Source organism: Taudactylus pleione, unplaced genomic scaffold, assembly GCF_031769625.1.
Source record: "Taudactylus pleione unplaced genomic scaffold, aTauple2 ptg000408l, whole genome shotgun sequence".
Lineage (NCBI taxonomy): Eukaryota > Metazoa > Chordata > Amphibia > Anura > Myobatrachidae > Taudactylus > Taudactylus pleione.
In genome coordinates, this window is record NW_028284810.1 from 8,597,123 (window position 1) to 8,622,673 (window position 25,551).

The 25,551-nt window shown below is 41.2% G+C and overlaps 1 protein-coding gene across 4 annotated transcripts in view; it reads left to right on the forward strand.

The window, feature by feature from the left end:
• The window catches only part of STOX2 (storkhead box 2), a 308,412-nt gene that overhangs the window by 263,744 nt on the left and 19,117 nt on the right, over window positions 1-25,551 (forward strand). For all 4 annotated transcript variants that reach the window (XM_088446974.1, XM_088446976.1, XM_088446977.1 and 1 more), the window contains exon 3: window positions 17,662-19,924. In XM_088446974.1, coding sequence (XP_088303100.1) covers window positions 17,662-19,924 — 2,263 coding nt within the window. The remainder of the gene's footprint in view (window positions 1-17,661; window positions 19,925-25,551) is intronic.

Sequence of the window (25,551 nt, forward strand, 5' to 3'; positions counted from 1 at the left end):
TATTCTGTTTCTGAAGAAACTTGCACTGGGCCACTGTATATGATAAGGACTTCGTAGGTCATAAAAAATTCACACTAAAAAATATAAATACATTTTTCTAAACATTTGGTGGCATTACTCTACAGTTTCTCCACACAATTATAAGCATATAATGTGATAATGTCATGGATTTTTACTGGCCATCTTCTAGAAAAAGTTATGTGTATCCATTAGTATTAATATTACATCATCTACATAATGCAAGTTTTATTTTATGTTCAGTAATTATTTCTGTGCCAAATAGTGACACCTAAAATCATAACAAATATGCACTTCTCAGGTATTCACAGACGTATATGTGGATGAGACACTGCTAGAACATCACAAAGCAACAATATGTTGATACAGAGTTTCCCAAACTCCACCATTACAGTTCAGGTTTTAAGGATATCCATGCTTGAGCAGAGGTGACTTAATTATTACCTGAGTTAAATTGATTTAACCATCTGGACTTAAGCATGGCTATCCTTAAAACCTGGACTGTATGAGGTTGTTCTTACCAAAGAGGGACCACATAGAAGGAAATTGCCCATCTAACAGAGGGACGGTGCATGGAACGTATCAGTGTAGTATGGAACAGAGAAAAGTGTCTGTAAGAGATCATAGTAATGAAATGACAGATATGTTATAGTAGTTTAGTAACATACTCGATTTTCCCAAATATAACAATGACAGAATTGAGATTTTTGTTAGAGTAGAATGTGAAATGTCTTCCAATATTCTCTTTGTGGGGAGTTTTGTATGCATCTACCCCCGCACAGGCCCTGCTGGCCAAACTATTTATGGGTTCACTATATATGTCCGACATTCACAATGTTGACTTGAGATTATTAACATTGAAAATGTTGAAATGGTCATAATGTGGACATTGATCATGTCAACACTGATGTTATGTCGACTTTGTTAGGCTATCAACATACTGTTTATTTTTTGTCATTATGGCCCTAACGGCAACGCTAGCTCTAACCCCCATGGAAATGTCCTCATTAAGTAAATGGCGACAATTTTCAGGTGTCCACATTTATTATGTCAACATCATCAATGTTGTATGTTAAAGAGTGACATAGTGACTGCATGCCCTGTTTACCTTGTCATGTCACCTCTCTAGAGATTGCTGTAGGTGAATACAGTGCATGCACAAGATCTGTGCTGCAGCCTGGTCCATAAATAAATCGAGCTGTCTTCTCACCTACCTAACCTACTGCTCTGGCCCTGGGAGCACTACCTGATGGTGCTGTCCTCAGAGTGTACAAAGTTAGTATACAGTGCACTTTTGAGTCTCCGGAAAATTATTCTGTAGCCCTACCAATATGATTTTCTTGAAAGATGACAGAAGCTGTCTTTGATACAGATACAGTGATGCACACATTCCAATTAGGATGTAGTGTGCATGATGTAGCACAATTGAGCAAGAAAACACATACCCCATGGGACGTGCTCAGTGCTTTTGGACCCGGTAGGTCACCCCCTCCCCTAATAGCTATCATTCTATTGCAGGTGCGTTTGGAACCCATTCTATTGCTCTTTATAATTCAGACCTATGAATTGGGACCATGATAACCATGTTGAAGTCACCATGATGAGGGCAAGGCCAAGTCACATGGCTGCCCCCACTTCCCTTCTAATACCCATACATTGCAGCAAGCACCAATGCTTGGTGGGTGCAGCACCCATTCACCTCTGCTCTGCTGTGTATCTGAGCAGTCCATAAAGTAACTGACTGAAAATAATGTTCTCCATAATTAACAAAAAATGATGAGCTACTGTGCAAATTTCATGTCAGGATCCTCCAAACTCACCTAGGACTAAAGCTGGACACACACTAGACCAACTTATATCCAACCAGCCAACTTGTTGATTGGTTGGAATGAAAATCTGGTAACATATGGGAGTAACTGATGATCAGCAATTTGCTAGTAAATGCCAGAAAACAGATGAAAATGGTCGTCAGACAAGTTTGTTAAATGTTTGATCTAAACTATTTGTTCAAACAACAGTTTTGGTCCATTTTCCAATGTTTGGGAGCAAATTGCTGATTGTATACCTTACCAGATTTTCACTCCAACCAATCAACTAGTTGGCTGGTTGGACAGATCTTTAGATGTGTGGCCAGCTTAAGTAATGTAAGTCGTACATAAATGTATTTTTATGACAAATGTCACTAAGGAAGGTACTTCAGTTCCCACTCATCACAGGACTATATGCAAACATTTGTCCTTCCTGAATTATGAATGCTGTGTTTTTACTTTTTCCAGTTCCAAAGTGTCTACTGAGTAAGCCTTGTGTAAACTAATGAATCTATTCAAATGATTTTATGATTTAAAAAAAACTGTCCAAAACGTCCCTTAGTGTAAATGAGTGAGTGAGTGCGGTTGTCATCACGTGACAGCCAACTGTTGGTGCTTTACAAGCAATGTGCCAATAAGATTAAAACATGTAATAAATGTGGGTGCGAACCAGGGCTTCAGTAATGGTAGACATAGAAATAATGCAAAGATCTACTTAATGTGATTGCTCAATCCAGAGCTCTAAATAATTAGTATATGTAAAATGCAATCACTTAATTTACATAAATGTAGTCCCTATAATATGAATAGGGTTGCAGCCTTTCTGAGGGCTCTATTTACTACAATCCGCATTTGTAATGCAGATTGTAATGTGATATTACCGACTGAATTCGCATTGCGAATTCAGGCAATATTATCATTATTATTATTATCATTTATTTATATGGCGCCACAAGTGTTCCGCAGCGCCTTACAATGTATGAAAACAAATAGGTGACAAAAGACTTACAGTACAATACAGGACAAGGACAAGGACACTGATAATATACATTGCCACATTAGCGACCATAACACCCACATAAGCAGCAGAGCTTAAACAACCAAGTGTTAGATGTCCTAGTGTGGAGTAAGAAGTAGATGAAAGTAAAGTAGGGAGAAGCACAAGAGGGTAGAGGGCCCTGCTCGCAAGAGCTTACATTCTAAAAGGGTAGGGCAGACAAACAGGTGTGACACAGATGGGGTAGACGGGGAGGATATACTCACGGCCAAGTCACCAAGTTCCAGCTGATGAGAGTATCCAGGATAGGACTCCATAATAGGCACAATATCCAGATCATAGTTTGTTACTATTGCAGTTAATTCTGAATAATTTATCAGCACAGATCCTAGCATTTCAACCTGCCCGGCTCCCTACACCAGAGGCTAGTCACCTACATCTTCTTACAGCATACAGGTTGAAATTCCCATATCCAAAATGGATGGGACCAGAGGTATTTTTTGAATATTGGATTTTTTCCGTATTTTGGAATATTGCTATAATGAAATATCTTGGGAATGGGACCTAAATCTAAAGACAGAATGCATTTATCTTTCATATACACCTCATACACATCCTGCAGATAAATGCATACAATATTTTTAATAATTTTGTGGCTCAAAGTTTGTATACATACATGAAATTAATTTATGTTTCATATACACCTTATACACATAGCCTGAAGGTAATTTTATACTTTATTTTTAATAATGTTGTGCCTTAAACAAAGTTTGTGTACATTTAACCATCAAAAACCATAGGTTTCACTATCTCAGGCATGCTAAAAAAAAATCTGTATTTTGTAATATTTGTATATGGGAGTCTCAACCTGTATTCTGTTCAGTACCGTATGCTACTCTTTAATACAATATCATTGGTTATGATATACTGCTCTATATTACATGTAAACTCCTATATTATTCTCTAATTCCATAAACACTGGTTAATAAGGAATCTGGATATCTTTAATCAGGTCCTGGAAATGTTCTTTTCTTTTATTTAAGAAACTGTTTATGGAGCATTATAAATGTAAATGGTTTATTACTGTACAATAATGTGATGCATTCAGCACATATTATAGCTCCTATTGCCCCAGATTCCCATAAAGTCTGATGTACATGTCATGTACACATGAAGCATTAGGAAAACCACAGCAAAAGGTGACAGCAGAGTTCCTATCTTCTGTTTGTTAAACTCAATATTACTTTATATGGATGTATGTAAAAAAAACATACATACATAGAAAAGCAATAATAGTCAATATTTTTTCTGATTTCAGTATATCCAAATTGTAAAATTAAAAAATAGACAGAAAAAAGATCTGATCAGTTTTTGTGTAGAACATGAACAACGTTTACTTACCTTTATTAAGTAAACATTATGGGGGAGATGTATCAAAACTTGTAGCGAGATAAAGTCGAAAGTGGAGAGAGATTAAGTACCAACCAATCAGCATCTAACTATTATTTTTCAAACACATCCTGTAAAATGACAGTTGGTTGGTACTTTAAGCTTTGATCAAGCTTTGATACAAGGATTTACTACAAATCCCTTGCAGGGACAGAGCTTGCGATTAAGCTCTGTCCCTGTGAATCCCCTCTGGAGCCTTATCACTGTATTTTCGCAAAAAATACCGTGACAAGTGCCCGCACATGTGCTGAACAGCCGCCACTGCTACCCCCGTCACAAAGCAGCACCCCTGTCGCTAAGCCCCACCCCCCATGACTCCCCCTCCCTTAATTACACTTACCTGCAGTTATCGGGCATCCGGTGATGTCCTCTGTCGCTTCGGTCAGGTGACATCCCATACTGCACTGGGACCCGGTCAGGTGACGACTGGGCCCCAGTGCAGCATGGGAGACCAGCTGACCGGAGGAAGGACATCACCAGAGCCCCGAACTTTTTACAGTGAATCAGCGTGTGGCCTGTTTAGACCACACAGCTGATCACTGGGGCCGGCTCCGGGCTCTGCTCTGCCCGTTATAGCGGAGCAGGAGTCCGGTAACCGGGGGACACCTTGGATAACGCCATCTCCAGGTTGCGTTATTATCACAGGGCTTTCCCCGGTATTTTTTCACAGTTTATTTTTAGTAACTTTGGTCAGATCACATTTCCCATTACGATTATGGGAAATGGGATTTGCTTACTAAAAATAAGTGATAATTAGGGCTTGGAGTAGACTTTTACGAATTCTACTCCAATTGCCCTTTAGTAACTGTAGGTGATACTAAAATAATGTAAAAGGGTGTGAAAACACCCTTATTCAAATTATTTTAGTAAAAATAATGTTAATAAATAGAGCCCTTAGTCCCATTGCTTGCGTAGGGTTCTTTTTTTAATTAAAAAATGAGCAACAGAACGAACACTCAACAAGTAATGTTGCTCATACTTTTAGGGTCTTCCCTTTTCTCCAATTAGAATGATCTGCAATGGTAAAATGGAAACTACTTAGTAACACACAAGGATAGTGTATGATGCTTCTGCAGTTTCCCCAGGTCTGCAGCTCATCTCTGGAGAATTAGGGAACTTTATTAAGTGCTATTGGACTCTGCAACATCTTGCATTTGATAGGCTATTGCTAAATTTGGGATGTGAATCAGCTCGATTTAAGTTGGACACATCTCAAAACTGGAAGCAAAAATGAAGGATGTTAAAAGTGAAATATAAAGGTAAGATACTATTCTAAGGATGCAGGCAGAGTATTGTCCATAGGCAACATGGTGCCAGTAGAGGCAAAAGAGCAGCCTCCTTGGACCTCGTTGGACCTGATCAAATGTGTTTTTTTTATCTTTGCTCTTTTACGTACAAATATGTACGAAAATTATCTTTAAATAACTACATGACTATTACAAGGATGTTATTCATGGTTTTTGTATGATATAATATAACTTTATTTAGTGTATACAATCAAAACTTGATTCTCTAGAATTTATAGGCCCTCTTACAGCTTTGTCTGTCTGTTAATACCCAGTCTTACTGTTTGTCCCGAATTGTAAAGTGCTATGTAGTATTCTTGTGCTATGTAAATAATTCTCATTCTACCAAGGAATGTTTTAGACAAGATCTGTAGCAGTAGAACATTCTTCCAGCAGATGGCGCCATAATACTATACTTTTACATATGTGTACAGAGCAGTGTGCTCAGTCTGTTGATGGGCAATCTTACTACATAGTAAATTTAGATTTATTTTTTTTGAATGTACACTTTATTTATTATATCACTGATCATCATATTTGAAGCTGCCTGGTGCACATATGACGTTGCTACATTGTTGGGTTCTCTCTGCTTTATAAAGAAAAAAACAATCACTAAGTTTTGATTTTTTAGATTTTTTTATTACTTTTAAAAATATAACGTTTTAAACAGCATTATATTGTTAACATACAATATAAAAATCGTGGCATAAAAAGCAAAACTTCAAGAGGAGTAGGAGACGGAAAGGAAAATGAGGGAAGTCAGAGTACACGATTGAAGTGCCTGTGTGACCACCACACAGCAAATCATAAGACGTACAAAGCACAAATGTTTGTCTTAAACGTTACATACAGACATACCTATCAGCCATAACATTAAGACCATCTGCCTAATATTGTGTAGGTCTCCCTCGTGCTACCAAAACATCTCTGACCCATTGATGCATGGACTCCACAAGACCTCTGAAGGTGTCCTGTGGTATCTGGCACCAAGGTGTTAGCAGCAGATCCTTTAAGTCCTATAAGTTGTGAGGTGGAACCTCCATGTCTCCGATTGTTTTTTTTTTTCCAGCACATCCCAGAGATTCTTGATTGGATTGAGATCTGGGGAATTTGGAAGCCAAGTCAACACCTTGAACTCTTTGCCCTGTTTCTCAATCTATTCCTGAACAGTTGTCAGAACACACAGTGCATGACAGCTTGCTGCGTAGCCGCAGAACGGTCAGAGTGCCCATGCTGGCCCCTGTCCGCAGCCGAAAGCACCTACAATGGGCACGTGAGCATCAGACCTGGACCACTGAGTGATGGAACAAGGTGGCGTGGTCTGATGAATCACATGTGTATGGCCGGATGCGTGTGCGACGTTTACCGGGGGAAGAGATGGCACCAGGATGCACTATGGGAAGAAGGCAAGCTGGTGAAGGCAGTGTGATGCTCTGGGCAATGTTCTGATGGGAAACCTTGTGCCTTCGCATTCATCTGGATGTTTATTTGACATGTACCACCTACCTAAACATTATTGCAGACCAAGTACACCCCTTCATGGCAACACTATCCCCTGATGGCAGTGGCATCTTTCAGCAGGATAATGCGCCCTCCCACATTTCAAAAATTGTTCAGGAATGGATTGAGGAACATGACAGAGTTCAAGGTGTTGATTTGGCCTCCAAATTCACTAGATCTCAATCCGATCAAGCATCTGTAGGATGTGCAGGAAATGGGTGCCCAAACTCGCAACTTACAGGACTTAAGGGATCTGCTGCTAACGTGCCATATAACACAGAACACCTTCAGAGGTGTGTGTGCGTGTGTGTGTGTGTGTGTGTGTATGTGTGTGTGTTTTACACCATAGTTTACTCAGGTGCAAAGTTGCTGCTTTTTTATGCTTTGCTCACAACTCTAAATCAGACCCTCTGAGAGCTTTTCCTGGACAGGAGATTTAAAAGTCGGCAAGTATGCATGTAAAAAAGCTGCAACTCTTCGTATACAGGTTCAGACTCATTTGCACACAGATATACAAGTGTTACATATCAAATTAATCAGTGCAGTCTCATGAAGCTGTGTTGTTTTTATTTGAGTGAAAAAGACACTCGGCAAAAGAATCGTTTGGTGCAGCTATGGCAATAGTGTATGAGGATATATCTGTATAAACATATTATAGAGAAACGATCAACATAATTTAAAGGTCCAAAAGGGGGCATTTTATAAAAAAAAAAAGAAAAAAAAGGCAAAGGGACCCTGCAAAATGAAAAGACAAAAGAATCTTGCAAAAGGCTTGTACCAATCTTTGAGATGTAGTGTAATATGCACATGAAATATAAAATATTTCGAAGGGGCCTATTCATCAAAACATAATTATCACATGTGATAATTAAGGTTTGAACTCGCTGCGAGTTCATACACTGTTTAGGAGGCACTCATCATGCCTCCTGCCCTAAACTATCACTTCCGAAAAACTACGAAGCAGTTTTTCGGAAGTTTTCACTGCCTAGCTGCGAACTTCACTCCAACCCGACGACCCCAACCCCAAACCCCCCCCCTCCACCCCACTAGGGGGTGTACGATCCAGCCCTCAAGCGGGAGTAAGATACGCCCCCCCTTCCCTCTGTCGCAAGTGTACCATCCGGAACCACCCCACCACCCACAGATGTCTGACTCCCCTCCTGCGGGTGTTCGGTCCGGAACCCCCCTGCCATGTAAATCCTCACAGGCTGACATGTAAACAGCAGCCTGTGAAGATTATCGGGGGCTGAACACCATCTCAGAATGGCATTTAGTAACACCATAAAGTTCAGAAAAAAATGCTTTTTCGGAACTTGATGAATAGCCCTGACACTTATTTTGTACAAAAGTATGTGATGATGTTAATTTTCATATGCTTTTGTGAAAAATAAGTGATGATGAATAGGCCCCAAAGTATAAGATTGGCAAGAACAGGAAGCGTGACATTGTTGGCAAAAAGTCAGAGAGTGGAGAAACAGGAGGTGAGGAATGTGTTTTCAGTGAGTACAGAAGAGACAATGCATTATGGGATTTCAGGGGGCATATATAAAAATGATGCAGCTTAGATGTTCATTTGCATAGCAAGATGACAGAATTAGATTGTATGCTAAGGGCAACGCCACAATTTTCCTCTTGCACCAGTTCTCACAAATGTTCCCTATTGCTGATTAGTGGAAATTGTTATGCTTAAGCTTCAGATAAAAGTGTTTTGGTGAGCTGTGAACTCTGACATAAAGGTATACGATTACCATTCTGAAATCCTATATGACCATAAAACGTTGATACATTTGTAATAATTGCATTCAAACATGAAATAGGATTTTTTCCTATGAGGTCCTCACACTGTCTGGAATGCTGGTGCTGTCTGTGATGTGGGAATCATTGTACATGCATGCATGGTATCTACAGTGATTGGAGGGGGGAGCTTACATGGAGTCATATGGGTGGCTGGATATGACCTTGAAGTGTTAAAAGCACTCCTGCTCCTCCACATAGATATATGTACACAAAGATAAACTCACTCAAATAATCCAGTCTATTACCCTCTTTTCATCGCCTTTACCATACAAGTACATTACTTTTGTTCTGGACTTGTTACAGTACATTGCGCTCAACCAGTTGGATGGAAAGTAAATGTCCAATCAGGCTGTACAACGTATTGAGGATTTTAGCTGTAACCATTGTACATTGCTGAATCAAAATCTCATAAGGAGTTTGGTTGATGATCCCCATCGGCACGTATGTGGGATCACTCGCTGGCTTTTAATAACTAGTAGTATTAACTTCATCTTCTTGGATTGTTTCTGGCCAAACTAAAGGGATATTCTTTTGCAAGTGTACAAAGAGAAGAAGAAAATCTTTTTGTGATGGCACAGTTTTATTATTTATTTCAAATGTAAATAGTGGGATATAATATGACACAGGTACCATGTAGAGAACTAGTTGTCAAATATCATAGTAAATACAGTTAGAAACAATCAAGACCTATAATTATGTTATCCAGGGTTACAAGGCATCCAAAGTTCAGTCGCCGTAAAAGAATTATGTCTGAAAACTGGTTTCTGACCATTGATAATCTTAAAATTGATATCCAGATTTTGTTATATGTATCATAATGATATCTTATAAATCAGTGATTGTCTAGACAAAATCTTATTACATAAAACTTGGTAAGTATCTTAATATGGATAGTGAAAGTGAGGCCACTATAAACCAAGGTTTCTGCTTTCAACCTTTTGCCTCATGGGCAGTGAAGGGTGTATGAGAGAACCTGGAATACCGTGTCTGGACAGAGAGGTCAGAATTGGTTTCTGCTGTCTGTATATTGTTAACCACAGGGACCCCTGGTATATATTACATTGCAGGGAGCACCCTGTGGAGCATAAGAGAGAATGTCAGTAAAAGGAAAATAAAGATTTTTTGTTTAATTCAAATGTGCCATCGGGGTGCTCCTGTTTGTGCAAATGGGAATCAGATTGCAGTAATCCTGTCCAATCAGATTGCACAATGTGCTGCAGGAACACTCCTCTTTCTTTACCCAACAATCATCTCATTATCACCTCTAATCAAAATCATAGCTGTTTCTCATTTGATGTTTGAAAGTGACAGAACATTGTATGAATATTCGTTCACCAACCACAGTACATTCATACTATTAGTTTCTGTCTTCCGATTTACAAAAAGGACGGAATATTGCTTCTGTCCTTTTGCAGTGTGAGGAGACCTGGTTCTACCAGCTGGATGTTGCCTCTGTCTTTCCGTTATACATGTTCTCCGAAATGCATCTTCAAGCATCCACTGTGCTGACATCATCAGCAGGAGGAGGTTAGACAGGTGAGGGATCGTTTCAGGCTGGCAACGAACAAGTGTTCTACATACTGCTGGGAATGACTCACATTTCATTGTTCTAGGGGTCTTATTTTTAGCTCATTGCAAACCGTTCTACCTTTTAATCAATCTCGCCTTGGAATATGTTCTGGATATTCTCCTGACATAATCGTACACTTATGCTGCAGGACGGAAATGCCTCCTCCATTAACGAGGTTCACCTTGGGTCAGCGTTCCTTGTGAGCAACAAACAAGACATAATCTTCTGTCTGCAAGCTCAGTGTCAGGGCGCAACAGACTCTCTTGAGATGCAGAAAACGTACATGTCTGATGATTCAGTGGCCAGACAGCTTCTGCTTTTGAATTATTAAAGAACTACATAATCTTAAGTAACAGTGTTGCTCCTGTCATGCAGTATTTTAAAGACCATATCCTCTAATACTAGGGTTTTCCTAACAACCAAAAATGTATAATTTTTGGAAAGTTACAAAAAAAAAAAAAATCTGTATGGGCACAAAATGGTCTCCAGGATATAGATGAACTTTTACAAAATTGCTCTATCATTGCCTCCGTGCATTTGTCCCTATGCTTACAGATGGGGTAGGTTTTACTGCACTTTCCAATGTGCATCTCACAGCTAATACTCATTCAGTTTAAAGGAAATGAGTAATATTGAAGTGAGTGTTGAGCAATACAAACTGCTTAATCTGTGCCTGATTATCATTGCTTTCACAAACACAAACATTAATATTATTCATTTATTATTATTATCCTTTATTTATATAGCACCACAAAGATTCTGCAGCGCCTTACAAAGTACATAAACAAAAGAGCACACAAGAAAAACAGTTATTAACAGTGCAGCATAAGGACATGGTTTATAAACATTGCTGCTTAACACTGAAATTAGCAGCAAATGCACTATTATTTATTTTATTATTATTATTACCAGTTATTTATATAGCGCACACATATTCCGCAGCGCTTTACAGAGAATATCTTACCATTCACATCTGTCCCTGCCCCAGTGGAGCTTACAATCTATATTCCCTACCACATGCTCACACACATACACACTATGGTCAATTTTTGTGGAGAGCCAATTAACTTACCAGTATATTTTTGGAGTGTGGGAGGAAACTGGAGTACCCGGAGGAAACCCACGCAAGCACAGGGAGAATATACAAACTCCGCACGGTTAGGGCCGTAGTGGGAATCAAACCCATGACCTCAGTGCTGTGAGGCAGAAATGCTAACCATTACACCGTCTGTGCTGCCCTATGGTGACATGCAGCGACAAACGGTTTATGACATTTTGAAAGGAAAAATGGACCCTGCCACTTTGGTGGTTATGATCATCTCTGTAATTTCATTTTAATAAGTTATTGCAAATTTAATTTGTATAAATGTGCAATTAGGCAATATGACCACCTACCTAGCTTGCTAAGAGAAATCATCGAACTTTTGCAGAGGCGGTAACAAAACACTCTTGCCCTCCCACTGACACTGGCAGCGTGACATAGCAAATGTTTTCTCTTCTGTACCGTAAAGGATACAATTTTTACTTGGCAAGCAGAGTAACCCATGGAAGAGCATGTGGGCCATTGCACCTGCCAAAATGTATCCGGGAAGAGCACTAGCGATTTAGGTTCTTGTCTTAACTTCATTCCTAGGACCTTTTAAGCTAGTCAGGTGTTTTTATGGGAACATGAGAAATCAATGTTAATGCAGTTCAACTTCTTAGTTATTGCTCATCTGCAGTTTGCAAATGTGTCTCTATAAATCTCTTTTCCTGAAATCTAGGAGACTCCCTGAAATAGTAGCCATCTCCCTGAAGAGTCCAGAAATCTCCCTGATTGCACTTTACCCATACTTGCCTATTTTATTTTTCTCTCCCCGGGAGATGCCCGGCTAAGAGAAGCAGGAGGATAGCAATGGGGGGGAGGGGGGGCGGCTATCAATTAGCATAACTAAACCCCGCCCCTCACGCTAAATTGCCACTATTGGCTAGAATTTAAATAAGCATGGGGCCATATGATGCGATTCGTGAAAAATCGCGTCATTAAGCCCTGCCCCTACATGGAGACCCGCGATTGCCGCGGAAATGCTCCCCATTCTGCCCGCTTCACTAGGAAGTGGGCAGAAATGCGGAGAAATGCCTACCCTTTTGGGGTGCAGGGGTTACCCGAAAAATCGGGAGCCTCCCGCGAATTCCGGGAGGGTAGGCATGTATGACCTTACCCCCATTATGAAGCTGTTATATAAAAAAAAACAAATGTGTACATTCAAATGGGATCATTAGTATCATTTCCCTGTATTGGATATAAGGCACAATGATCCCTATGGGTACATGCATTTTCTGTGCTGCATCAGTGTGTTTTCATCAACATGTACATCTTACTAACTGCTTTGGGGATCATTTACATGTGGATGTAAGTCAGTGTTATGACACGGCTCTCAGATGTAGCAGTACACGCCCACTTTACCGCCGCGCTCATAGGTGGTGTTTTCACAATCTCCCTGAAATGCTTTTTCAAAAGTAGGCAAGTATGGTTTTATGATCTCCGATTTGGGGTGTGTATGTCATATATAAGTATATAAAGATATGTATGTATATAGTGTAGTAGATTAATGGATTATATATCATACGGATATGAACCCTAAAACTGGCAGAATTATGTTTTTACCTGATATGTGGCTTATCCATATCTACTGAGCCCTGCAGGTGATTTGTTTGGGGTGCACCAACATGTGAAATCCATACATTCTCTGAATATGGACATTTGGGTCATGCTGTGGGATGGGAGGATTAGGATTAGGCACTGGGGAGAAAGGGTTAGGCTGCGGCGGTGGGGGGGGTTAGTGTTAGGCACTAGGGGGAAGGTTAGGGGTAAGGAGATTAGGAATAGTGTAGGGGGAAAATGCTCTCCATCAGATGTCTACGCCAGAACTGCTCCACGCACTGCTGCCATTGGGAGTAGGTAAATGACCGCTGGGCCACCAGGGACGATTTATCGACATTCTATCATGTCAACATTGCAGCAGTGTCTGACATTGTGATTATGACTGTCAACCACACCCGTTTTGTATTGTCAGCTTCCTAAGGAGATATATTGTCTGTCTAAAAAGGATTGCTAGCATCTCTGGATGGCATTAGTGGGGTCCAGAAGCATTTTTCCTAAAAAAATACTGCCTGTTTTATTTTATTTATTTTTTCTTTATTAGACTTTTTTAACATTTTTCTGAAATTGACACTGGAAGTCCACACCTGGGCTTCCAGTCCACTGCACATGCATTACCCGTCAGCCCAGGTCACATGTGAATATGCCGGTACTCTGGCCTGACAAAGTAGTAAGTTTAGCTTTACTGCAGCTAAGCCAACATTAATGGGGATCTGAACATTGCAGTGATAGAAAATCTTTACTATCACCATTTGTAATTAAATGGACCCCTAAACAATTTTTTTGCGTACCCTTCATAAATGTGCTTTTCTGTTCCAGAAATCATCTGTATCAGGATTTGCTTTATTTGAAAACAATGAATGGATTAAGGCACATCCAAAGGGGACCGCTATCATTTTTAGACATTCACAATGTATGTAATCACATTGTCAGCTATCTAATATCGATTAGAGTACAGATAGGTCCACATACATCTTACCTCCGTACGCTACAACTTGTGTTAAACATAACGCGCAAATGCTGAGCAACTCTGTATAGCGCAGATCATCTTCTGTGCAACTTTTTGCCTTCAAATGCATCTTTTATTTGCAAAGCAATGCGAAAAGGAGGCACAAGCATCTTCTGATGATTAAAATGATATGCGGTATGCCTATGTTTTGTGTGCGACTGCAGGTGTATCTGCATGCTTAAATAAGACGCATTTAAAGGGAAAAAGTTGCACGAAAAGATGTAGAGTCACGCCACGGCAAGGTGCGACTAGAAGGGCTGTTTAATGCGCAAGGAATTAAGATGTATGTGGGCACATCTGTGTGCTGACATGGTACTAATGTTAGTGAAAGCATTGTTACCGGATCTGCACTATAACTTTTACCATGATAATAAAGTATCATATTAAAAGTTATAATGCCGATCCGGTTAGAATGCTTGAATTAACTTTACAACCATATTGGCATACTCTTATCAACATTATCTCCTCTAGCCCCAAAGTGCGCTGTCTTGCAGTTATCCTACACTCCTCCCTTTCCTTTAAACCACACATTCAGCACCTCTCGCAGTCCTACCGTTTCCACCTAAAAAATATCTACAGGATTAGACCCTTCCTCACCCAGGACGCCATTAAAACCCTCATCCACTCACTGGTCATCTCCAGATTGGACTACTTTAACCATGTTCTAGCTGGCCTCCCAGTTTCCCACCTCTCTCCACTACATTCGGTTCTCAATGCTGCTTCTCGGCTCGTCTTCCTCTCCAGACCTTCTACATCTTCCCCTCTCCTTCAAGCCCTACACTGGCTGCCTTTCCCCTTCAGATGCCAATTCAAGTTTCTTACACTCACCTACAAAGCCCTCACCAAATCCTCTCCCACATACATTTCTGACCTTCTCTCCCTTCACACTCCTGCCCGTCCACTTCGCTCAACTAATGCATGCCGCCTCTCTTGCCAACTGATTACTTCCTCCCACTCCCGCATCCAAGATTTTGCCCGTGCTGCTCCCTTCCTTTGGCATGCTCTTCCTCTCCCCATCAGACTCTCCACCTCTCTACAAATCTTCAAACGGGCTCTCAAGACCTACTACTTCATCAAGGCCTTCCAGCACTCATCCTAACCCACCTCATGCTCTTTCCTTCCTATCTTCCCCTTCTGTGTCACACCTGTCTGTTTGCCCCTCCCCTTTAGAATGTAAGCTCTCACGAGCAAGGACCTCTTCCCTCATGTGCTTCTATTTACATTTTCTTCTACTCTCTACTCCCCATAAGGGCACCTAACACGGGACTGCCAACTCCCGGCAGCTTATTGTGAGTGCTTTAATCGCTATTCCAGCAATGTATATAAATCGTGTCCTCGTCCTGCACTGTAATGTACTGTAAGTTACTTGTTTCTTGTTCACTTATTAGTTCTATGTACTATGTAAGGCGCTGCGGAACACTTATGGCACCATAGAAATAAAGGATAATAATAATTGTGAATGTCGGATTCATACATTTCTTTGGATGGGGAGATAGTTAATACACACAGTGTAATATAGTAAATATCAAATGAGTAATACAACAGAAATATTTAGAGTGTATACCAAAAGGAGAAGAAAACAGCTTGTCTGTATACAATGCTTCTTCCAAAGTTTCAGGTACAGCTTCCCAAATGACCATTCATGTAACCATAGAAAGAAGTAATGTGATGTATGTAATAATAATTCAATATAAATTAATAATAAAATGAATGTACATAAAAATATTCCATGACCATGGGAACAATACTGGTAGAAGATATCCTTCAAGGGGTTAAACAGGAAGTGCCTGATGAAATATGATGGGTCACATGTCATATGTTTTTGTGACTTTAATACAAAGCATGCTACCAATTTAACAACTATTGTGAATATTATCACCATTACCTCTGAGCTAGCAGACTAAGTTGGATTTTGTTGCAAGCGCCCTGCCGTTCCATAATCTGACACCAGACAGACCTGCGTTTTCAGATGCTGACATCATCTAGTAGATGCCTGAATATTGCATGTTTCTTTATGAGGGAACAGAAGAGTTTCTATTGACATCTTTCTGCTGGTTGGGAGTGGAGTTGGCATGAAAGCCATTTTCAGCAAATCTACAGTGGCAAAGGTTATATGGGGAAGTAGTCAACATCCCAGCGGTCGGGTACAAACCCTCCCTGGGGAGGTAGTTTGCTGGGAGGTAGTTTGCATCCCAGCCGTCAAAATACCGGCGCCGGAGCCCCGACAGCAGTCGGAATTCCGGCACCAGAATCCTGACCACTGGCATCCCGACAGTAAGTATTAGGGTTAGGGGTTAGGCACCAGGGGGAGGGTTAGTGTTAGGTGGCAGTGGGGGGGAAGGTTAGGACTAGGCTGCGGTGAGGGAGGGTTAGGGGTAGCATGCGTACCTGACCCTGTCGGCATTCTGACTGTCGGGATGCCGCTGTCCATATTCTGACTGCCGGCATCCCGACCGCTGGGATCCCGTACCATCCTTCTACCTGTAATCTTATTTTATGGTGTTTTAGCTATTTATGCATTATTAAAAAAAAGTGTATTATCCCATGTAGTCTCCGTTATACTAGTCATGGACAGGATTCTGCCATGATGGAAGTACGAGTGATGGGCTTAATGCAACCATCGCTCAGATGTCGATTCAGTGCTCCGTGATGTGCTGAGGAATTCCACCATATCAGTCCACGGCGATGTATCTTCGCTTATTTGCCCCAGAGTGCCTACGGAATATGTTCAGCAGCACATCTTGGTGAATTGAATTCGGGTAGTTGTCCAAGCTTGCAGCACGTGAAGCCCTAAACTAATTAGTATAATGTCCAAAAAAAAAAAAAAATTATTGATCATATATTCAGGCATGTTGTAAAATGTGGTAGAAAAATGGCCATTAACAGGTCATAAGGTCATAGGGAGCTGCTCATATACATGTGGTCAAATGGGACAGTGTTTCCGTTGCTTGGAGCAAGGGTCGAGCAGCAAAAGTTGCACACGTGTGGCCACCTCAAGACACCTAATTATCTGCTAGCACTGCTAATTTTTTGAAGAATAAATGGTAACTATACTGTCCTCCATTAGTAATTCACCTCTAATTTCTGTTTTTTTGCAGTTGCATAGCGTTCTCCTTTTTGTTTTCTGGAATAGCCCCATCTCCATGGGTGTGGTATTGGTGACAGAGTATAGCACATCAGAAAATGGCAATTCTATTGTCCTTATAAGAAATGGGATGCTTGCTGCAATTCGCTTATATTTGTTACTACTGAATCCAGGTGCCTAAAGTTGGGTACACATCAGACTATGTGTACCCAGGCCGACGTCGCTGGCGACGAGACCCGGCATGCAGCAAGTATATGCACACGTACATGCACACTTGCTGATGCCGGGTCCGACTGGGTAGTGTGTACCCAGCTTAAGAGGTTTCAAATTAAAATCTATATTCACATAATTTTGTCATTGTATGTTCCATCATATTAAATAGTTTTGTTTTTCTGTAGAGCACTTATGAGAAATCTAGAAAACAGTTTCATATTGTGAAAAAAAAACATTTCTATCATACAGTATCACTAATATATTTTTATTGTTGGTATTTTCATTCAGGTGTGCCGACCCCGAGCCCTGAAATCCTGCGACATACACTCAATATGCTCGTCCGAGAGAGGAAAATATATCCGACTCCAGATGGATACTTTATAGTGACCCCACAGACTTATTTCATAACCCCTTCCCTTATAAGAACTAACAGTAAATGGTATCACTTGGATGAGAGGATACCTGACCGGTCTCAGTGTACCTCTCCACAACCAGGAACTATTACACCATCCCCTTCCGGATGTGTCAGGGACAGAACTCTCTCCAAAAACCACTGCGACTCTTGTCATTGCTGCAGAGAAGATATGCATAGCATTCATGCATCCACCTTACAAAGGAAATCTGCAAAAGACTGCAAAGACTCCTATTGCCCTCCCTCATTGTGCCAGATCCCCCCTTCAGAAAAAAGCAAAAGTACCATAAATTATTCATATAAAACTGAAACCCTCACGAAACCTAAAGATGGGGAAAAGCCATCTAAAAAGTTTGGTCTAAAATTGTTCAGGCTAAGTTTTAAAAAAGACAAGGCAAAACAGCTTGCAAATTTTTCGGCCCAGTTTCCTCCTGAAGAATGGCCTCTTAGGGATGAGGACACCCCAAACACTATACCCCGGGAAGTAGAGATGGAGATCATTAGACGAATAAACCCAGACTTAACAGTGGAAAATGTCGTAAGGCACACTGCACTAATGAAAAAACTTGAAGAAGAAAAATCTCAGAGGAGCAAAGCTGGTTCATCAGCTCATCATAGTGGAAGAAGCAGAAGGAGCAGGACACACAGAAAAACTCATGGAAAATCTCGGTCACATAGCAAGAATAGGGCTTCCAAAGGTGACCCTTCTGAAGGTTCCCATTTAGACCTGCCTGGAGAGAGAGAGTATGAGTTCTATCATCCTCGAAATCGATCGCCAAGGGAAGGTTGTTTCATAATGGAGCGCAAAGGAGGGGAGAATTTTGTAGTGCTCAGTAACCCAAACATGATAGAATCTCATTTTCCTGTTACGCCAGAATGGGATGTATCTGGTGAGCTGGCAAAAAGGAGGACTGAAATGCCTTTTCCTGAACCCTCCAGGGGGAGTTCCCATTCAAAGGTTCATCGAAGCCACAGCCATACACAGGATAGAAGGTCGAGAAATGAAAGATCAAATAAAGCCAAGGAAAGATCGAGGTCAATGGACAACTCAAAGGGGCCTTTAAGTGGTGCTTCTTTAGGTACACCAGATGATCTAGGTGAAGGCTGCAGTCTTGATGATAAAACACCAAGCCAGTCTTATATAGATGATGGCACTTTAAGGCCATCGCATAGTAGTTTGAGTCATCAAAGGACTCTATCTTACAAAGATCCATGCGTTCCAGAACTATCTAGTGGTGGTGCCGATACCCCTAAATCGTGTAGCCTAATGGAACAAGGCAAACTTCCAGAGACTTTATCCTCTTACAGTGAACTTAATTCTTGTTCCAAAAAAACAGCAGATGACTATTTTCAGTGTAATACATCTAGTGAAACAATTCTTACTGCTCCATCCCCTTTAGGAAAAAATAAAGAGGACATTGATATACCAAGTCTCACAGAAGGCTTGAAAAGACTTTCTCCTGCTGAGAAGCCACAACAACACATAGCCAGAGAACAAGGTGACTACAAAGAAGATTCACCAAAAGGCACTGTAAGTAGTCTATCAGTTGCTGCTTCTGGGCAATCCCCAGAGGTGACAGCAAATGGACGATTGGTTCCACATCACAATGCAGAATCAAGCAGCCTTGACAAAAGGAAAGAAATATTCAGTAAGGATACATTATTCAAACCTTTGCACAATAGCCTGTCTGTGAACAGTTTTCATAAATCGGGTGTGAGTTTACTGAAATCGCATCAAAAGACTTCTCCTGAAACACTGCCAGCAAGCATCGAGAACTTTGAGCAACCTATTACCACCTCAGTTACCCCAAACCTTGTCGTCTCACCACGGCCACAGGAGCCAGCAGGAAATCCAGAAGCCTCTTTTGATTATTACAATGTCTCTGAAGATGACGAGTCAGAGGAAGGTACACAAAAGACAGCAGAGGAGGAAAAGAACCGAGATGATGTGGGGACGATGCAGTGGCTGCTACAACGGGAGAAGGAAAGGGATTTACAAAGGAAGTTTGAGAAAAACCTCACTCTTCTAAATCCAAAGGAAACTGACAGCAGCAGCAGTCAGAGGGCCACACACTCGGCTCGTCTGGACAGCATGGACAGTAGCAGCATTACTGTAGATAGTGGATTTAACTCCCCACGGTAAGAAAAAATAGCAAGTTTGTTTGTTTTAGACTTGTCTACTCTTTGTGTTACGAATGCTGGTGGTGTTGCAGAGGCTCCTTTTCAGCTTGGGACATTTCCAAGGTATACATACAGTAGAATTGGTTTTTGTATACTTGCTTTGCAACCTATCTCAAGCCAGTGAACGTTTTAGCTGGGGCTAAATTCCATGCAGTGTATTAAGTATATGTTCATTTTATTTCCTGGTATGTTTTTGTTCATGTAGCAACCGATTGTTAAACGTAATGTGTATATATTCTAACCAAACTGGGGTAATCTTTAGCATTTTTGCAGCTTTGTTAATTTGCATTGGGCCCGTTAAAATCCAATTTTTTTATTCATGATTAAATTCATAGTCTGCATTACTTATTGTACCACTGTTAATGAAAAATGGCTTTGTTCTGCAAATATAATGCAATGTTTTTTTTTAGAAACACCTTTGATTTATGATGTGCAACTATGCAAAATGAAAAGAAGGGCTGTTACATGTTTCAGTACAATCAAGTCTTTTCTCCTTTATCTGTCTGTTTCCCCTTTACTTTATTAGTACCAATGGGCTGAAGATGTATATCACTGGATACATTCAGGTCATAGTATGATGAACAATTCACACCCATGCCAGAGAAAACAGTTAGTATGATACAGGGCCGTAGCTAGGGTAGTGCGGCCGGTGCCATCGCACAGGGCACCACAGCTCAGGGGGCGCTGTTTGGGCCTGTCAAATTTCTGTTTATTATTATTATTGCTTGTAGCTTCTTCTTATTTCATCCCCAGCATCTCCTGGACTTTCCTATCTCTTCCCTGACCCTTCCCCATGAAGCCATGGCCCTTTTTTGGGTGCATTATGTCCCTTTGAAAAATGAGGGGGCGCCAATGCTCTTTCTGGCACAGGGCACCAAAAAGTCTAGTTACGGCTCTGGTGTGATACCATTTATTTAAGCTTCCCCAATAAACACAATGATTGGGTACTTCATAATATGAAGCTTAGGTAAACACTATTGATGAGATCCAGCAGAAACTGTACATCCAGAGTATATGTGCTGCAAATACAGACCAGGACAAACTTCTGACAGTTTCACCTGTAAAAGCTTCTTCAGAGGATGCCGCATCGGTCTTAAGACTTCCTTGTTATAGTACATATCGATCAACAGTGCATTCAATAAGAAAAAATACAAAATAACACATTAAAATGTATTAACTAAGGACCTGATTCAGAGATGTATACTAACCCGATGGTAGGACCCATTCGGTGATCTTGCTCGTAAACCCCCCCCCATGCCGCAGTATGATTGAGATGCTGCAGCATTTGAGGGGCGTGGCACGGAAACTGGGTAGTATCGCCCCCTGTTTTCCTGGAGACATGGTCAGGGTCTGCGTCGGTGGACACAGATTTCCAGTCAGGCTACGGTAAGCTTCAGTTTCCGCAGCCTGGCCAAAGGAAGAACCATCACGATCGGTGGCTGCAATGGTGCTTCCTTGCTGCGACCTTGGTCGCAGTGCTGGGATCGCAGATGCAGCAAGGAGGTGTCTGCTTACAATTCAACTCTTCCTAGTTTATCTGAGCAAAAAAAAATTAACTGGGGTCCGTCTAAAACTCCTACAGCGACCAACGTGAGGCGGGGGCTTGGGTATTCCTCACTTCAAACATTCATTTACTATCACTCTGCACAGTTGGCTCAGTGCATCCTCTGGAATGATCTGGTCTTCTAGGGTCTGGTCTATGATAGAGTGTGAGAGTCTAGGACTTGCATCTGCCTTCTCTCTACTGTGGCTCTCACATTCAATTAGTATCGCACCCGCTTAATAGAACAGGCGGAAAGTGCTGTCAGAATTGGGGAAACCAGCCTGAACCCCAAAAAAAGATGCACTAACATTGGGAATCAATGTAGAGGTGTCCGAATAGCCCTAATAAAGTTCTTTCAATAGTCTCTTATTAGCGTCTTTGCACAAGTGGTGAAGAATGGCATTAAGCAGTATTTTTTGGTGAAAATAAGTAGACCTGTCAAATTTGGGGTACTTGAAAATGGGTGCTAGCATATTTTATAGTCTCTAAAGTGGTTTAAAAAAAACATGAAATACGCACCTGTTGCAAGTATCTGCAATCATAAAAACATCTGACCCATCCTTGCAGACCCCCCAAAAGTCTCTTTCGCTAGTTTTTATACTTGTCCCCCCACTTTGTGCTCTTTCGTCCCAAAATGAAAGTACTTTTTTGGGGTGTTCTTACATTTTTTTGCACCCCAAAATAAAAATGTTGCACTTCTTTTCATCTGCTATACAGAGGCGAATCTTTTTTGCCTATTACATTGTATTGACCTTCCACATATGCGAAAACCAGCTGGAATTGAATACAGAGATAAGTTCTGACCTGGCGAAAAGACGCAATCGGCGATACTTTTCCGCGGAAAACGGCTTTTCGCTTCTAATTGAATACGGCCCATGAAAGAGAGTTGGGGGAGACCTTGGATGGGGAGGATTGGTAAGAATTTGAGAAAACACAGAAAATAGCTGCTATAAACCTTTATACCGCTGGTGTTATGTCCTAGTACGTTTACACAAAATTTCTCTGGCTGTTGAAGAGGTTGTCCAGAGATGGTACACTGTACTTTCCTATACATTTGATGGAGCTGCCATTAACTTGCTTACCTTTACCTTTAGCGGAATGTTCAGAACTTAATTATTGCTCTTTTGAATGTTGATATTGTCTGCTCTCCATAGTATTTCTTATTTCCTTTACATATCTTCTCCACATTCCATCACCTCAAACAACTTATTAGGCATATCATTTCAGCTGTCACATGCCAAATTGCTGCATGTTAGAAGCAGCCAATTATGGGCCTGATTCAGACCCACTCGCGAGCGGCTGTCCGCTCGCAAGTGGGTCGATGTTATGGACTGAGCATGCGCACGACGGAGGGAGCTCCGTCGTGCGCATGCACCAGACGCGACGAGCGAAGGAAAGTCCTTCGCTCGTTGTGTCCGATCAAAGGGGGCGTGCTGTCAATGTTGATTGACAGCATGCCCCCTTTGGTGGGCGTGCCGGGGGCGTGCCTCCCTGACGGGGGCGTTCCCACGGGAACGCCTCCCGTCAGAAGCCGGCCCACTGACATCACTAGTGATGTCAGTGGGAGTGATTTTGGCTCTGATAGAGCCAAAATCACTCCGGAGCTTGCGGTTGAAAACCTCAACCGCAGGCTCCGGCTCGCAAATTCGATGGTCGCGATTGTCTCGACCATCGCGACCATCACAATGCACGCTCGTATAGCCTGTGGGTGGTGACCCACAGCTATACGAGCGTCCAGGAGGACGCTCCATGAAAATGGAGCCCGGCCCTCATTCAGAGCGTGCGCTCTGCTCAGAGCATACGGCTCTGAATGAGGGCCTATATCCCTACTATCAACAATATCACCTCTAGGCTCTGGCACATCTATGAAATGATGTTTATGGCACGTATAATTCGAGATTGGAAGATTTGGAAACCAAGCGCCTCGCTTCATAACTTCCAGAGAACCTTTTTTTTTTTTTTTTTTTTTTTGATTGGGTGATTGTCCCTCTTCATCCTTTTGTTCTTGATCTCCTTGGATCCTTATCTCCAAACTCCCTTCACCTGTCCCCCTTCCCTATCACCCCTTATTGGTGACTTGCCACCATCCCTCTCTATAGTTACACTTCAAAAAAATCTATTTGGCTTCTTCGGCTTATTCATGGTACAATATTAACTTTTTCAATTTTATCTTTACTCTCTTCATGTTTTTATTGGGTGTACCCATTTTCTCTGTATTGTTTTGCTGCTGAATTTTGATTAAACTATTGTTTACATTTTTTTATTATATTTAAACTGATTTGGTTCCAATATTATACACAACATATGTTTTATAATAAATATTATTTCAGTTGCAACATATAATTATTCATTAACAATCACTGATCACAGACACTGCTCATAGCTTCTTGTACATATATAATTATTACTGCAAACAAATTACACATATCTCATTTGGTAGACCAGACCTCTATTATGTCGAAAATAGTAGTGTTGATATGTTCTACCAACTTGGCAGCATGTAAAGTAAGTACATTTATATCATTCAGTTGTGGGTTAATTCAAAGCGTACATGTGGCTGGTATAGAAAACGGCTGCCACATTATGCAAAGCGCAGTTATCCCAACGAAATGGTATGTAGTTATGAGACTGGCGGCATCAATACCGATATCGAAATCCCGACAAGGGACTTAAGATAGGCGTCGAAATACCGACGCCTATCTTAATACCAACGCCGGAACGGCGAAGGATGCCAGCCCGAACGAGGTAATAATAATTCTTTAATAAGAATAAAAAACCCACACATATACACACATCATACTTACCAAATCCTTGGATGTAGTCGGTCCACCTCGTTCCATGTAGTAGTCCACTCGTCTTCGAAAAATAACCAATGGAACTCTCGTCCCCATGGATTGCCACTGTACAGTAGCCACAAAAAATAACAGGTAACTCCCAGGACAGTGTCATTGAATAGTATGGGGGAGTGCTGATTGCCTGAGAGACAGGCGGTTTCTATGTCAGGCATATTATGGTAGCACGTTTTTCCACGCTCCTCTATGGAGAGCAAGGAAAAGCGATGCTGCTAGATGCGATGTGCTGTTTCGAAGCAGCATATTATTTTTTTATGCACTTATTTACCTTGAATATAACAGTAGCTACTTGATTGTTAAACCATATAGAATGGTCATGTTCTTATCCCATCTGTTATGCATTAGGGCAGGTCTGTCCAACAAACTACTGCAGCCCTGTGGCTTAAGTAGGGGAAATTTGATTCCAGCGACCCTTGTTCTGTGATGTCAGTGGGTTTCTGGAAATAAAACCACTCGGGCTTTTACTAGAAACTACTGCGGTTTAATTGGCAGAAAGTACAGAAATTTGACTACATTGACCAGCATCCATGTTAATTTCCTACCAGCCCTGAGGGTATCAATTCTCTTTGTCATGACACCTAAAGACTTAGCTAGTACTAAAGGCACTGGAACCACCTGCAGCAGCTGCTGGTAAATGTGGGCAGAAGTATGTATGCCGGGAGGGAGCACTGGCGGTTTAGAGAACAGTTTAGGAGAGAGAGGCTATAAAAGTGTGGGAAGTAGTGGAAGGATTAGGATATATACGCGTACAGCAATATTGAGTGATTCAGTAAATTTGTTTCAAATAAAGACACCAAGAAAAAGCTATAATAGTAAAGGTACTGTAATCAGTGCCGGATTAATATCCACATGGGCCTGGAGCTGAAATATATGAAGGGCCTATTGTGTGCCGCTGCAGGCGGTGTGACTAGTGCTGCAGACTGATAATGTAGGGTCGTGACCAGTGTGGTTTACATAGGTCTGTGGGTGTGTTTAGTGTCATGGAGGGTATAGCTGGCGCCTACCTTCAACCTTGTGAAAGGATGTAATATTGGCAGCATTTCATTAAGTGCTAGAATAGTTTAGATTATTTAAAAAAAAAAAAAATCCAAAATGATTGCCATATTTCTATAAGTGCACATCCCACAACCCTAGCAGCTGCAGTAAATGGACACTTAGAAAGAAAATAGCATGTACAGGTCATAATGCAA